Below are 17,429 nucleotides of genomic sequence, written 5' to 3'. Positions count from 1 at the left end.
TTTTGTTAAGACATGGGCCTTCTAATAAATAAGACCGTCACAAGACTATGTTTTTGACTTATCAAGCAATAACAGCAGCATTATTAGACACCAATCTTCACACCGTGTTTTAAGATCAATGTGATGCCTGACTACAAGATCAGCAACAAATGAGAAATAAACAAGAACGAAGACAATTATAGATAGCTATGTGAATTCTCTTCTTAAAAGGATAACTTTATCCATGTGTTCTTCTAATCAAAATATATCATTTATAAAATACATTATTTATGAAAGAAGATAACTGTAAACAATAAGAGGAGCCTTCATATAAAACACCAACATAGGTATAGGAATAAAGAATAAGTATGTGTTAAGCATGCAAATACACATTGCATAGAGGGCAAGAAATAGAATTACCGACAGATGGTAAAAATCACAAACAAAGGATTGATAATGTAAACGCTTCATATTTTTTTAAGACTCACAACCTATTTTTCTATGTCAAACTAATAGTGAGGCTTACTGTTAGCAACTTCTTTGTTGAACATTGCTATCATTAAGTTGAGTTTCTGCAGGATACTGCACGTGGAAGAAAATCAATTGGTACTCACTTATGCAGAAAATTAATATTGTCTTGCAATTAAGAAATTTCTATTTCTAGAGTAAACATGCTTCTATTAGCTCAGACTCTGCAGGGTCACACATTAATCATTTAAAGGAAAGGGTTTGTCGAGAACAGAGCCAAAACTTTATTTTAAGTTGAGCTAAAACTCATTGATGTGCGAGGCTAGATCCCGTAGATAGTGTCAGGGTCAGGCAATTTTTGAGTAAAAAGGTCAGGATGGAGATAGTGATTTAGAGTCAGGTGGTTACCCTATTTGCAAGTCTACAGGCATGTAGGTTGAAAGCTACCACTCTTGAGTCCAAGGCACCCTGGGAGCTATAAGAAGATGCAATGGTTCAAAATTTCACGACACCTGTGGAATCTATGTAATCCAAATCCTGGCTAGCATGTGGTAAACATTTGACAAATGCAGAGGTGAAAGAAAGACAGCAAAATTACAGGCACATGTACCATTTCTGGCTTTACAGTTTCCATTTTTCTAATTTCTTTTACAATGAACTTGTGCCTATGAGCAGTTGGACACTGACCCCATTTTCATGTAAAAACTCTTTGTGGCAGTGAACTTATGTTTTTATTTGGCTTTTTCCGTAGCATAGACTGGTTATCAAAGAGCTTTGGCAGTGTTTTAGGTCATTTATTTATTCAAATACTTATAAAGCTTGAACAGTTGCCCACTCCGGGTTTCCAGGCGATTTCAGCAACTTAAGAGTGTCACCCAACTCAAATGGAGTCAGAACAGCCATGTTTTAAGTCGTCTGCGGAAAGAGAGCAGTGAGGTGCAGAATCTCAGAAGTTCCTGCAGAGCACTACAGAGTTTAGGGGCCCAGGAACATGAGGGAGTGGCCTACCATACCGGTAAGATTGATCTTAGGGATAGTGCACAAAGAGAGATTGCTAGAGGGCAAATAACGAGTTGGCTGATGTGATTTTATCAAGCCATTGAGGTGGGGGGCGCAGTCCCAGCACTGGATTTATAGACATAGCACAAGGCCTTAAATTGGACATGTTTTTTCATATCTTCCTAATAAAGCTCACGGCAAAGATAAGAAGTCCAGGTATATTTTAGCAGTCTGTATATAAGCCTAGCATCTGCATTCTGCACCGCCTGCAGTCATTTTATGGAGGCTGTATCAATACCCAGGTAAAGAATGTTACCGTAATCCAGGCGTTACCAAATAAGAGCCTGGATGAATTAATATTTGGGCAGGAACAGGAAGCATCCAAATAAATTCCTGCAACCACTTCAAAGTCGTGAAGCAGGTCCTAGAGACCATTGCCACCTGAGGCTTCATGTCTACCAAAAGTCTACCATGAAACCTACGTTCTTAACTTTAAGAGCAGGAATGGGTCATGTTGCATAAACACTCTACTTATAGATGAGGGATGAGTATTTCTCATTTACAGTGCATCTTTGCACAGATGAGATCCTACATAGGAAATGCAAAAGTGAGGGGATCTTATATTGCAATGTTTAATATTCAATACACCTAGATCAAAAGAGTTGGCAGTTGAGAATTAATCAGAAGGCAATTGTTTTGGGGAGAATATGGCTGGATACATGATGCGTTTGAAAGATGTAAACTTTAAATGCTGATATGGATGATGGCTTTCTGATAGAATATCAATATAAAAAATATTGTGTGGACAGAATATTACTATTCTTAACTCCACATCTAAGTACCTTGTAATCCCAACCTGGATGAAGGAAAGGAAAACAGTCTGAAGCTGAACACGTGCAAGACCGAAGTGCTGATCTTTGGCAACCATACCTCCCTCTGGAATGACACCTAATGGCCCATTGTCTCGGACCTTTCCACACACACCAAAAGACCCTGTCCGCAACCTCTGCATCAACCTGGACAGCAAACTCATCATTAAAAGACAGATCAACACTGTCTCCTCAGCCTGCCATCTCACCCTCCGTATGCTCTGAAGTATCTTCAAATGGCTCCCCACAAGCACCAGAAAAGCAGTCATGCCAGCCCTTATCACCAGCTGTCTAGACTCGGCAACTTACTGTACACAGGAACCACCAGCGAACTAATAAGAATCCAGTCAAACTGCTGACACTCACCCTCAAAGCCCTTCATGACCAAGGACCATCATGCATGAACAACTGCCTGAACTTCTACCAACCATCCAGAAACTTTCCCTCTGTCTCCCTCACCTTGGCCCAGACACAGCGCATCTGCTGCAGCCACAGCAGTCAATCAATCAATCAATCAGGGAATTTGTAAAGCGCACTATATACCCGTGAGGGTCTCAAGGCGCTGGGTGGGTGGGGGAGCTGCTACTGCTCGAATAACCAGGTCTTGAGAAGTCTTCTGAAGGTCAGCGAGTCTTGGGTCTGTCGAATGTTGGTGGGGAGGGTGTTCCAGGTCTTGGCGGCGATTAGGGAGAAGGATCTGCCGCCGGCGGTCATTTTCCAGATGTGTGGGACCGTGGTGAGGGTGAGGCTGGCTGAGCGGAGGCTGCGGGTGGGGGTGTAGAAGCTGAGTCGTCCGTTGAGGTATGCTGGTCTGGTGTTGTGTAGGGCTTTGTGTGCATGTATGAGGAGTTTGAAGGTTATCCACTTGTTGATGGGGAGCCAGTGTAGGTCTCTCAGGTTGGGGGTGATGTGGCTGCGTCGGGGGATGTTGAGTACCAGTCGTGCCAAGGCGTTATGGATGCGTTGCAGCCGTCTCGGGAGCTTGGTTGTTGTTCCCGCGTAGAGAGCGTTTCCGTAGTCCAGCCTGCTGGTGACGAGGGCCTGGATGACGTTTTTTCTTGTTTCGGAGGGGATCCACTTGAAGATCCTGCGGAGCATTTGGAGGTTGTTGAAGCAGGATGCGGAGACGGCGTTGACCTGATTGGTCATGGACAGGGTGGAGTCGAGGATGACCCCCAGGTTTTGTGAATGGCTGGTGGGTGCTGGGGCTGTTCCCAGCGAAGTAGGCCACCAGGAGTCGTCCCAGGCTGAGGGGGTGGAGCCGAGGATGAGGACCTCCGTCTTCTCAGAATTCAGCTTCAGCCTGCTGTCCTTCATCCATTCTGCGACGGCCTTCATTCCCCTGTGGAGGTTGGCTTTGGCGGTGAGGGAGATGATCAGCTGGGTGTCGTCGGCATAGGAGATGATGTTGAGGCCGTGCTGGCCGGCGACGTGGGCGAGTGGAGCCATGTAGATATTGAACAGCGTTGGGCTGAGGGAGGATCCTTGTGGTACACCGCAGATGATCTCGGTGGTCTTGGAGCGGAAGGGTGGGAGGCGGACACTCCGGGTTCTGCCGGAGAGGAAGGATGTGGTACAGGCCAGGGCCTCCTCTTGGATTCCGGCGTCGTGGAGGCGCGCTGTTAGGGTGCGGTGGCAGACCGCATCGAAGGTGGCTGAGAGGTCCAGGAGGATGGGCCAGAAATTCTTGAGGTCCTTTGGGTCCGCCTTGGGTTTCTTCAGTAAGGTGTTGATCTCGGCGTGCTTCCAGCTTTCCGGGAAGGGTGCTGTCTCGAAGGAGATGTTGATCATTTTCCGGAGATGGGGGGCGATGGCTGTGCTGTCTTTGTTGAAGATGTGGTGTGGGCTTGGGTCAGACGGGGATCCAGAGTGGATGGAGTTCATGGTCTTGATGGTGTCTTTGTCGTTGACATTGGACCAGGCGATCAGGTGGCTGGTGTGCATGGTGGTCGCAGGGGTGGTGGGCTTGGCGGTGGATGTGGGGGTCGTGGCGTTGAATCTGTTGTGCATGTCGGCGATCTTGGGGTGGAAGAAGTTGGCCAGCGAGTTGCACGGGTCTTGAGAGGGGGGGAATGTCGTTAGTGTTGGAGCTGGGTTTGGAGAGTTCTTTCATGATGTGGAAGAGCTCTTTCCTGTTGTGTGCGTTGTTGTCTAGGCGGTCCTTTAAGGCGGTCCTCTTGGCGGTCCTGATGAGGTGTTGGTGTCTGCGGGTGGCGTTCTTGTGGGCTGTGTAGCTGTTTGGTGTTCGTTCGCGGAGCCAGTTTTTTTCCAGTTTTCAACAGGTGCGCTTGGAGGTCTTCGGTGAACCATGCAGCTTTCTTGCTGGAGTGGTTGGCGGCAGGGGTCCTGAGTGGAGCGAGGGTGTCGGCGCAGTCGTTGATCCACTGTTTGAGGTTGAGGGCGGCTGTGTCGGGGTTGGTGGGGTCAGGGGGTGGTCTCATGGCGAGGGTGGTGGTCAGTTGGTCTTCGGTGACATTGCCCCAGCTGTGGCGTGGCATCTGTTGGGTGCGGTGGTGCTTGGTGGGTTTCCTGAAGGTGAAGTGGACACATCTGTGGTAGTTCCAGTGGGGTTCGGTGGGGGACTTGCGGAGAAGATGGGGTCAAGAGTGTGTCCAGCGGCGTGGGTGGGTGTTGTTACGAGCTGTATGAGTCTGAGGTTGGCGAGGTTGGCGATTACGGAGGTGGTGTTGGCATCGTTGTTGTCCTCGAGGTGGAAGTTCAGGTCCCCGAGGAGGATGTAGTCCATGGAGGCGAGGGCATGGGTGCTGATGAGGTCGGAGATGGAGTCACTGAACTGTGGTCGGGACTGGGTGGTCTGTAGTCGAGGGTTCCTCTGAGGGTGGTGTTGGGGTCGGTGTGTATCTGGAAGTGCAGGTGCTCGACGGTGTTGAGGGTGTCATCGGTGTTGGTTGAGACTCTGATGGTGTTCTTGTGGACAATGGTGATTCCCCTTCCCACTCCGTTGGTGCGGTCTCTGTAGGAGATCTTGTAACCTTCTGGGATGGTGATGGCGATGTCTGGTGCTGAGGTGGTGTTCAGCCAGGTCTCCGTCAGGAAGGCGACGTCGGGGGCGGTTGAGTCGAGGAGGTCCCAGAGTTCGATGGCGTGTTTGCGAGAGGAGCGGGTGTTGAGGAGGATGCATTGGAGGTGGTTGGGATCTTTGCTTGACGGTTTGGCGGGCTGGATGCTGGTGAGGCTGCAGTTCCGGCAGGAGAAGGGTCCATGGGTGCACTTCGGTGTGGCCCGGTAGTAGGCGTGTTCTTGTCCGGGGTTGAGTGCATGGAGGGTGCTGGCATTTGTAGTGCAGTTGGGTGCACGGGTGTCTTCGGGGTCAAGGGGTTCTGGCGCTGGGCGCAGTCTAGGCGCGGACGGCGCAGACAGGCTTGCATTTGGTACGCCAGCTGCGTGCGGCTGTCATTAGAAGGGGAGGTGGTAGGGAGGAGAAACTGGGGTGGGAGGGCCTATGGGGGCTTGGCCGCATGGGATGCAGCGGCGAGGAGAGGGATCGGCGAGGGAATGGGCACAGAGGGGGAAACAAGCACAGGCAAAGGCAGGGAACAAAGTGGCAGAAGCAAATACAGTTACAAGCAATACAATACAATACAAAACAGCAGTCACAAGCTAAAAAGTGAGCGGGCACAAAAAAACTTAAGGCCTACCACTAGCCACCAGGAATAAGACACAGGTGGTACCCTGCGGGTGGAGGCGGGCCTCGAACACCTTCAGGAGCAGTGGCTGGTCACAGGAGCAAGGGCGCAGTCCGGTGGAGCTACGCGGCGTGGGGAGCGACCTGCCTGGAAAACAGGGTCACGGGTCGCTCCTTCTCCCACTTTACCGCCAAGTCCTGAAACGCACTCCCCGTCCACCTCTGAACATCACCCTCACTGACAGACTTGAGCAATAGACTCAAGACCTGGCTCTTCGACTAAATCCAGCAACCCAGCACATGGATACCCTCCAGGGTGATAAGCCTACGCTTCACAAACACCAATTGATTGACATATATAATCAAGGTACATATATGTGGAGTTAAGTACAGTAAAACTTTACTTACCCAGAGAAACTTACCTTCACAATATTTTTTACCTCAATTTTGTTGGCATGATATTTTATCCACACAATGTTATGGGCTCAATATTTTGCCCAAGCACTGTAGATGATATTTCTGAATAACTGACAGAGTGAAAATGATGGGCTCTTTTCATCGCCACCAGTAATACAAAAAAAATCAAATTTGCTACATTTATGTAGCATGCTCTAATATTTGTCTGGTTTTGAGGGGCTGATTACAGGATATTATATTACACAACTCAATTTGTTGACCTCAGAAGGATTCGAAACTATGAACTTTAGGTTACACACAGAGCTCTACAGTTAAAACCCTATTCCGTTGAGCTCTCTTCCCAGTAGCCACGTATGCTTATCTTCTAATTATGTTTGATTAGACCAGGAAGCAATAGCAAATAAAACAACAATTGTTTCTTTGATAACTTTGTCAGGTGTAAAGTGTAGATTACACCAAATTGTTAAAATCATACTTGCTCCTTGTAAGTGATACAGTGTTATTGGGTGTACTAAAGCCTTTGCAGTCTATGAGTCTCCCCAACATTTCGAGCAGAGAATCATTTTCTAATAGCTCTTCAATCTACTCTTCAAGAGCAGATACCGTGACAGTTATGGATTACTCCATGATTAATATAAATTAAATATGAACAAGTAACATTGAATTCAAATAAAAATCAATTGAAGGTGCTGGGTTTTCGTTGATTGGCGACCAAAGTTTTCAGTTCTTCCCGGTTTATATGCAGAATTTTCTAATGACCAGGTTTATTTTCTCCAGCGCGCTTTCTATTTTGAGTCCAGCTTTCAATTCATTTCATATGATCCAATTATGTTTTACCACAGATTATATCAGAATTCCAAATTCACTAAGTAACTTCTACAAAGTACTATTACCTCATTATTTCAACCATTCATATTCAAACATCCGAAGCCATCTATGGACCTTGGCTCCTGGTATGACCTTCAGCTGTTAGTATCCTTCACTACCTCCGGTTTAATGTAGCATTCATGCAATAAACAAAGCTACCCAAAGCCATCTAATTAAATCAAGATAAGGAACACATTAAACACGTAAATAAATAAATATAAAATCAATAGCAACACCTCTGCGGTGGCATAGCAGCTTTGTTACTCAACAGCACTTGTGTCTTCCAGACTGTCAAGTTTACAAATTCATTTTCTCTATTCTTTGTTTACTATAAGTGCATCAGGATTGCATATTTTATAATTATACATATATTTCTTGTTCACCTGCATTTCAACATCATTTAAACATTTAAAAATTGCATGTAAAATCGGAAAGTGATAGTTCTTATGTTTCTCATTGCTGATCTCAACTTTTTATTGTGCACTAATACTTTACCCATTTCCTGCCTAAGACCTAATGCAGACCACCTCCTTCCATTTATACTGATGATAAACTGGTGTATATTAGCGATTTACATCATGGGTGCATATATGTAGGATTTAATTAAAATCGATGGACGGTCTTAGTGCAAATTTTATGCAAAAAGCTCAATTTTCTGTTGGGCAACTTGTTACAAGATGTGCATACATTCACTACGAAAATTATAATTCTATGTTGCAAAAAAGTTAAAAACAAAAGAGGCACTATCCCATAAAAACTTTGGTGTAGGTAAATTGGCAACTTTTACAGTGTATGCCCGTTATCTTTAAGACACAATCACATTTAGAATCTATTGTAAAAAGTATCTAAAAAAACTTTACGTTTTTAGCATACATTTGAGTTGTGCAACTTTTAAGACATATGAAGTTTTTTAAGAAAAATATAGCCTAACATAACATCATGTATTTTTACAATATTTCAGATAATTGATTGGAAAATCTCAGTTTGATCTCTAAAATATGAAACAGCACACATGCGTATCAAATAATTGGACTGAGTTCTTAAATCAGATGAAAAAACGTACACCTATTAATGTTTAAGACAAATCCCTAGAACAAATCCGCAAGTTCAGCAAAAACGTCTCTCTTTATTTTACAGAACATGGTTGTATTCTGACATATGCAAAATGACAAATACTCTTCTGACCTCCGTCCACTTGCACTCACTTCCCTACACAACCATGGACAAGACATTGGATCTCTGCACTAGATGAGCATCATAAAAATCAGGACTTGTATCTTAAGGGATGACCAACATTACAAACCTTATTTCAAATAAATACATTTCAATTGCACTTTGGAACACATCCTTATGTTTTTAAGTTGTCTTGTAATTTGATATACTGCAAGTCAGATTTTTGTTTAAACGAGAGACCTGACACTGCACATAAGCTGTGGAAGAGGGTGTTCATCTGCTTGAAGTGGCTAAGGATTGACCATGTTTGGGGTTGGTTTCAAGTACTATTCAGTGACATGGAGACATTCATTGTTGCATAGTCTGAGATTTGTTTCAGCTCATTCTAAACAGCGGACTCAATGCTACCACTTGCTTTACCACAGCCGCTTCCAACACAAGCTCTATTTATAGACTCCGAATGCGTGTCTTCTGTAGCTACACCTACACTATTTTTGCTATAGTTTTTATTCATTCGCATGGCGATCAGTCCTGTGAGCTCTGGTGACTTCTCATCTTTTGTAATTTCATTTCGGTCTTGTCTAAACATGTAGGAAGCAAGCTTTACAGAGCGTTGGAATAAATGGCTCCTAAATGCCCTTTGGATCTTAATGGCACAAACCTCCTCTTGTTTTCTTTTCAGTGTGGTAGTAATAGGCTCATAGGATACCTTAGAGGGATTGGCTGCCATGAATTTCTCTTCCATTGACTCTTTTAAGGCATCCATTTCTCCAGAGTCTCCTAGCACCTCCTTTGTTAGCGCAAACAGAATGTCTAAGCAATGGATTTTATCTCCAGCGACCATTGGGAGATCCATTGTGATCAATTTTATTTTATTTGGTTTAGGTAATCTTAACGGGGGCTGCAAGCTATCCACAAAATTAGACATTTCACTATAAGCAACAAATTGAGTGGCATCAGGGTCAAACTTTTCCCAAGTTTCATAAAACATTTCAAAATCATCTTCACATAGAGGCTCTCCACTCTCTTCTGTAGCCGCATTGAAGTTCTCCAGAATAATTGCGATGTACATGTTGACCACAACCAAAAATGAGATAATAATATAACTGCAGAAAAAGCATATGCCCATGGCTGGATTGCCACAGTCACCTTTGATATGTGTGCCAGGGTTTTCTAAATCTGGATCGCAGTCAGGGGGGACACTGTTCATGATGGGATTCAAAAGACCGTCCCAACCAGCCGATGTGGTGATTTCAAACAAGCAAATGATGCTGTTGCCAAAGGTTTCAAAGTTGAACATGTCATCAATGCCAGACTCCTTTTTCACATATGCAAAGTTCGACATCCCAAAGATAGAGTAGATGAACATAACCAAGAAGAGCAAAAGTCCAATATTGAACAAGGCAGGTAGTGACATCATCAAGGCAAACAATAGTGTTCTGATCCCTTTTGCTGATTTGATGAGTCGAAGAACTCGCCCAATCCTCGCCAGCCTAATAACTCTGAAAAGGGTTGGTGACACAAAATACTTTTCTATAATATCTGACAGCACAATACCTGAAATAAAAAGAAAGTACTTGAGTTATTCGTAATTCAAAATGTTTGCATTGAAACATAATTCTGAGCATGCATGTTAACTAAAAGAAAAACCTATGTTTTGTGAAAGTCACTACAATGTCAGATGTGAGTATAATCCTAGTTTAGAATGTTTAGTTATCCCCACTCAGTTATTTTCCTATGGAGCTCTGGAAAATTTAAATAGACACAGAAAACCTGTTTTCTGCCTCCACCATCATTTAATGCATATTAGTTGTTACTTGTACAGAAATCTTGAACAAACATTCATTGCATGGACCAGGTGTTCTTCATTATGGTGTTAGTGAGCGAGGGATAAGCACATTTATGTAAAACCAATATAAAGATAGATGCTTACAGATTACATGGTGGATTCCAAATTTCTCAATGACAGAACACTCCTGGTTTTATTTCAGATCCTGCTGCATTGCAGGTAATTTTGTTTTCATGTACTCTTTCTACTTTAGTAGTTCCTGTTAAGTTTAAGGATTTTTATCATGACCTGAAGTGATACATATTTGGACAACGATTAACACAGTATGGTGTTGCAATTGTGTAAAACCACCTTTCTTAGAGAACCCAATGCATTAATATAATAAACACCTAAATTACTTCTACTAATGATCTGTTTTGAGTACCTCATGGATCCAACTTACCCACCCCTACTATTCAAACTTTATGCCAAGCTATTACACGAGATCGTCTCCAAAACAGGTATGTGGTTTGTGTGAGTATTCTGATGACAGACCACAGTACCTAAAGACAGATGGAACTGACAGCATTGACACACTATCCTTTTGGGCCATGGATGCCCCCGAATGACAGTGAGTATTAACCAGCAAGCATTAGAGTGTTTCCCCTCTCTTTCCTAACAGCTCGAGGGAACTATGTTCCAACAAAAGAAAAATCAGAAAACAGGAGGGGTGAAGGCAAAACAGTTTGTGGGTGACCCAGCTAAGAAGGCCAGTTCCAACAGTAGACATAATCAGTTTTCTGAATAAAGCTTTTCTGAATCAAATTTGGTAGTTGGAAGTATTTGCAGAAGTTCCATATCATGAGATCAGCCTGACAGTTGCTCCTGCTTGCGTTACTTGAGAATGTAGAATTACCTATTTGTTGGAGCTTGCATATTAGACATGAAAATTCAACATTCTCTGCACATCTCTATGATAGCTGTCATCCGATTCTTATATTTAGGCCTAGCAATATTTATTCTGTGTTACAAATGTCTTATGTTTCTCTAGATGTGGTAGCTTTAATGGAGCTATCCATATGTAGGACTTGTACTGTGATTTGTACAAGAAACCTATCAACTATCTTAAAAATCTTAATGGTGAGGTGCTGGATACCCCGACCATGGAAGATCTGAACCTGCTGACAAAACATGGAAGTCTAAAACCTGAAATGCTACTTCAAAGTGCATCGCATGCTTTGAGCTACTGAACTTTGGCCTTCAAGGAGTAGTACGCATTCTCAGCAATCAACAACCTATAACCTGTCCTCCCCAATTGGCATAAGAATCCTGCTGCACAAGATAATTCCACTTGCTTCTCCCTAAATGAAAGCCCAAGTAAGCTAACCGGAGTCAGGATGTTGATAAAACAAACATTAGGATGAAATAACCAATTATTCTTCACTAGAGGCAGGTTGGTTTTACAGGAATCTTCTAGCCTCCAACAAGGACTGTTGACTGCTAACAAGGTTGCACTCTTGATTCCTAAAGAGTGAAATCACAGGACACTAATACCGGCACATGTATTTGACGATGGAGATATGCAGGGAACATCCCAGGAATCATTCTGTCCAAGAGAAAACTATTTCAAGATTGGGCGGCCAAAACTTACTATGCAAAAGTCCTCCCACTATATGGAGGTTAAGGGCCAGATGTATCAAGCCTTAAATGCAATTCTGGAAGCTCCCAAAATGTGCGATTTGGCTTTAAGGAATCGAAAATTACCACCAACTTCAAGTTGGTGGTAATTTGCAATTTCCTAGAAAAATGCACTTTTTAGCATTTTTCAAAATGTCATGTAGTGCACATACATGCCTTTAGGGCATGTATGTGTGCATCATATGCACACATGCATATTTCAGGGGTACAACAGGGTGTTCTTTTGGCACTGTTGAAATTGCATTCGCAATTTGTGAGTACCTATTGGGTACTCGCAAATTGCGAATGTCTTCCGATTCATTCCTATAGGCCTCTAGGCCCTTAGGAATGAATGGGAAGGTATTCCTTAATTGTGAATCGCAATTTATGGTTCACAATTAAGGAATATGTAAGAATCACAATTATTATTAAGAAACCTACATACATTTCATTTTGCGAGTTCTTAATAGCGAATTGGTAAAATTTGCTAATAAGAACTCGCAAAGTACAACGATGATACATCTGCCCCTTTGTACCTTAGTTTTTGATGCATTTGGGTGTGATTGCAGTAAAGTATTTGAGGGATAAAAGATGCCCATCTGTACCTAACAACACCAATGTCTTTTTAGAAAGCAACAGAAAAAAATAATCTCTTAATTGTATTATAGTGAAGAACTCCTTGAATGCCAATTGCTCAGAATAGTTTGATACAGGATCATAGGCTCAAATCCTCAGCAATAATTGTATATGTTTGTTCTTTGACAGTCTTCACATGCACTCAGATACTAGTAAGAGAATACAACAATATTGCATCTGTTGTTTCCCAACATCTCGTTTTATTGAGGATACTGTTGCAAAAGAATAAAAGCATGAAAATCAATATAAAGTCATTACCAGTAACAAAACAAAAACGAGTTCATTACTTTACATCATGACATATGAATATGCAATGAAAAAAGAACACTACATTCATTGAACAATGAATAATGAGGTATGTGTACACGTGAGTAAACATTCGTTTGAAGCCTTCAGTGGCATGGATGGCACGAGGAACATGATTGCTGTTCTCGTATGGATCAAGGAAGATATCCTGATATTGAACACGATAATTAAAGTTTTATGACTGGGAGGTTTCGTGTGATCATTTGCTAAGACAAGAGCCTTATAATTAAAAAGACCAACACTAGAATATGTTATTGACTAATCAAGCAATAACAGCATTACTTGAAGCCAATCTTCACACCATGTTTTAAGATCATTGTGATGCCTGACTACAAGATCAGCAGCAAATGACAAATAAACATGAACAAAGACAACTGTATACATTCTCTTCTTAAATTAATACATTTTTCTGTGTTACTCTAAACCAAATATATTATATATGAAAGAAGATAACTGTAAACAATAAGTATAGCCTCCATCTAAAAGAGCAATATAGGCATAGAAATAAATGATAAGTATGTGTCCAGCATGCAAGTACACATTGCATAGAAGGCGAGAAACAGAAGTATCCGGAGAAGGCAAAAATCACTGACAAAGCAGTGACAATGTAAACGCAAAATAATTTAAAAACGTAATTTTTAAAGACTCACAACCTATTTTTCGATGTAAGACTAATAGTGAGACTTACTGTTAGCATCTTCTTTGTCGAACATTGTTATCCTTGAATTGAGTTTCTACAGGATACTGTATGTGCAATAACATCAATTGGTACTCAGTTATGCAGAACATTTGTATCGTTTTGCAATTAAGAAAATACTATTCCTAGAATAAATATGCTAATATTAGCTCAGACTCTGCAGGTTCACATTTAAATCACATAAAGTAGAGGGTTTGTTGAAAACAGAGGCTAAGCATTATTTTTAGATGTGTTAGAACTCGTAGATGTACGAGGCCAGATCCCATAGATGTTGTGCAATTTGTGAGTATTAAGGTCAGGAAGTTAGGTGATCACCCTATTTGCAAGTCGACAGGCATGTAGGTTAAAAACTTCTACTCTTAATTCCAATGCACCCTGGGAGCTATCAGAAGATGCACTGGTTCAACATTTCCCGTCATTGGGATCTTTCTCCTGATATGGAACCTATGTAATCCAGATCCTGGCTAGCATGTGGTAAACATTTGACAAAAAGGCAGAGGTTTAAGAAAGAGAGCATGATTTCAAGCAGATTAAACATTTGTGGGTTTACAGTTTCCGTTTTACTAATTTCTTTTACATTGAACTTGTGCCAAAGAGCAGTTAAACACTGACCCCATTTTCATTTAAAAACTCTTTTGTGGTACCGAAACTATGGGGCCTATTAGGATGACGGGCGGACTTTGTCCGCCCGTCATCCTACCGGGGTGTGGGACCACCCGCCATAAGGGCGGGGGTCCCGTGGGGGGTTTTAGGATGTGCCCGCCACAGTGGCCGGCACATCATTTTTAGCATTGTGGCGGGCGGGCGGTGCTCTCTGCACTGCCCGCCACAATGCTGAAAATGCATTAATGCATTTGCATAGACAAAGCGGCAGGCACCGCGTGGTGTACAACCCCAACTCACCAGAGTTAAGATTGCATGCTTTTCCGTGGCTGCATCGCCGCCGGGGCGGAAAAGCGGTTTGACGGTCTTTCTGTCCGCCGCGGTCCCCCCCACCATCTTAATATGGCGGGGGGAATTCAGGTGCGAATGGCGGGTGGATTGCCCCCGCCAGGGTGGCCGTGGCTACTGCCAGCCTGGCGGGGGCAATCTGCCCGCCATCCTAATGGGCCCTCATGTTTTTATTTGGCTCTTTTCTTTAGTTAAGACTGGTTAACAAAAAGTGTTGGGAGTGTTTTAGGTCATGTTGTATAATTACTCTACATATAGACGAGGGAGAATTATTTCTCATTTTCAGTGCATCTTTGCACAGTTGTGATCCTAAACAGGACCCTCTTGGATTACAAGTTGAGGGGATCTCATTTTACAATGTATAATATTCATTACACCTAAAATAAAAGGTTCGGCAGTTGAGAGGTAAGCAGAAGGCAGTTGTCTTGGGGTGAATGTAGCTGAATGCATGATGCACTTGAAGGATGTCAACTTTAAATGCTGATGTAGAAGATGGTTATCTGATAGACTATTGGTGTTAAAAATATTGGGCCTCATCTACAAGAAAACGACGCAGTGCTGTGCAGCAACCGATTTAGCTGCGACATGCTGCGCCATTTTTAAAGCACAGGGATACGTCGTATTAACAATAATACGATGCATTCAGTGAACCAGTGCAGGCACCCTTGCATCAATTTGTAAGGGTGCCTGAGCTGAGGTGATGATTGTTTTTGTCCATGAAGGTACACCTTCCTACATAAACACAAACATTAATGGCATTTCAGTCTTTCTATGCGTGCTGCAGAATGCAACACCCATAGGAAGAGGAAAAAAACAGGGATAAATAAAGGTATTTCTCCTTGTTGCACAATTCTAACGCCTCCCCAGGGGAGTTTTAGGATTCTGATGCATTCCCAGTTTCACAAAATGTTGCAAATCTGGGAATGCGTCAAATTCCATGGTTGTTGCGTGGGAACACCGACAGCAACACCCAGGGAACGCCACTTTCACGCAGAGTAATGCGTGAAAGGGGCCAATATTTAATAAGCCATGAAAAGTCAAGCAGGGTGACTTTATTTGGTCTTGTAAATACGGGCAGGCCCATTCCACAATATATTGTTCACATGAAACTCAATATTTTGTCCAACACGATAGATGATATTTCTGAATAATTGAAAGAGTGAAAATGATGGCTTCTTTTCATCTCCACTAGAAATACAAAAGAAACCCACTTACTACATTTATGTAGCATGCTCTAATATTTGTCTGGTCTCTAGGGGCTGACAACAGTTGATAAATGTTACCCAATTCAATGGTACACGTTATCAAGCTCAGAAGGATAAGTGGACATCCCAGGATTGGAAACTATGAACTTCAGGTTACACACAGAGCTCTATAGTAGATACACAACTACACTAAACTATCTTGCCAGTGGTCAGTTATGCCTATTTTGTAATTATGTTTGATTAGATCAGGAGGCAGCGGCAAATAAAACAACAATGGTTTATTTGATAATTTACAGGGGTGTACAGTGTATATTACACCAAATTATTAATATAATACTGGCTCCTTGTAAATGATGGTGTATTGAGTTTACTATAACCTCAGCGGTCTATATGTCGCCCCAAGTTTTGAGCAGATTATTTGTGTGGCTTAACCATGAGACGTTCTCCATCTTCAAGAGAAGCTATCATGAAAATTATAGAAACTATGATTAATATAAATTAAATATGAACAAGTAGCATTGAGTTCAAATAAAAATCAATAACAAAGTCCTGGGTTTGATTGTTGACCAGAGTTTGCTGTTCCTGGTTTATATGAAGAACTTTATTAAGACCTTGAGTCACTTTTGTGCTGCCGTTGCATCCCTTTTCATGACACACCGGTGGCGTTAACAATGTGCCACTTTGCGTCATATTTACAAGTTAACGCAGAAGCGTCACTTTGTAAAGCCCTGCACCACATTACACCTGCTTCAGGTATAATGTATGCAGGATGGGCGTTCCCAACAACAAAGCCTCATATGAGTGGTGCAATTACATCTATCACATTTTACTGCGACACTTCTAATATGCCACTGCATCAAAACCTTATGTCTGCCTCATAGCAGACGTAAGGGTAACATGGAGCTATATGTATAGGCCTGCCTCATACATAGGCCTGCCTCATACATTGCGGAGTTGCGCCATGCCTGCGACACAACTGCAGCAATGCGTGACTTTTGTGCCAACAGATACGTCAGGATTCCTGACGTATCTGTCATTCTTTGCGGCATGAAGGGCCGTACATTGAATACGGCGCATCCATAGTGTCGCAAGGAGAGCGCAGTGTAAACTGTTACATAGCTGTTTTATCGCAGTGATGCAACAGTTTTCATAAATGAGGCCCATGTTTATTCTCTCCAGAACCTTCGTATTTTGAGTCTAGCTTATATTTCCTTTCATATAATCCAATTATGTTTTACCACAGCTAATAAATATCCGGTACCCCCTTTCAATAATTAACATCCACAAATGTCTATTACCTCATTATTTCAACTAATCATATTCAAGCATCCAATGTCACCTATGGAACTTGGCTCCTCTTATGGCCTTCACCTGTTAGTATCCTTCACTAACTCGGTTTAATATTTCATTCTTGCAATATATAAAGCGACCCAAAGCCATCTAATTAGGTCATGATAAGGAACAATTTAAACACTTAAATACATAAATATTTTATAAATACCACCACATCTGCAGTGTGCAAAGCAGCTTTTATACTCAACAGCACTTGTGTCTTCCCGACTGTCAAGTTTACAAGTTTTCTTTTTTCTCTTTTTTGTTTACTATACGTGGACAAGGTTGGCATTTTTTATAATTATACATATATTTCTTGTTCACCTACATATAATTGTCATTAAAACCTTTTGAAAATTTCATTTAAAATCGGAACGTGATAGTTTTTATGTTTTTCATGGCTTACCTCAACTTTTTATTGTGAATCAATACTTTACCC

At 42.3% G+C, this 17,429-nt stretch overlaps 1 protein-coding gene across 1 annotated transcript in view; it reads right to left on the bottom strand.

Annotated features, from left to right (window-relative positions):
• Positions 1–7,531: 7,531 nt before the first annotated feature.
• SCN4A (sodium voltage-gated channel alpha subunit 4) overlaps positions 7,532–17,429 on the bottom strand; it is a 1,457,305-nt gene continuing 1,447,407 nt past the window's right edge. Inside the window, exon 28 of the mRNA XM_078644999.1 lies at positions 7,532–9,975. Coding sequence (XP_078501125.1) covers positions 8,804–9,975 — 1,172 coding nt within the window. The 3' untranslated portion in view covers positions 7,532–8,803. The remainder of the gene's footprint in view (positions 9,976–17,429) is intronic.

This window comes from Lissotriton helveticus, chromosome 5_1 (genome assembly GCF_964261635.1).
Source record: "Lissotriton helveticus chromosome 5_1, aLisHel1.1, whole genome shotgun sequence".
Classification (NCBI taxonomy): Eukaryota; Metazoa; Chordata; class Amphibia; order Caudata; family Salamandridae; genus Lissotriton; species Lissotriton helveticus.
This window is presented reverse-complemented; position numbering and strand designations above follow the sequence as displayed.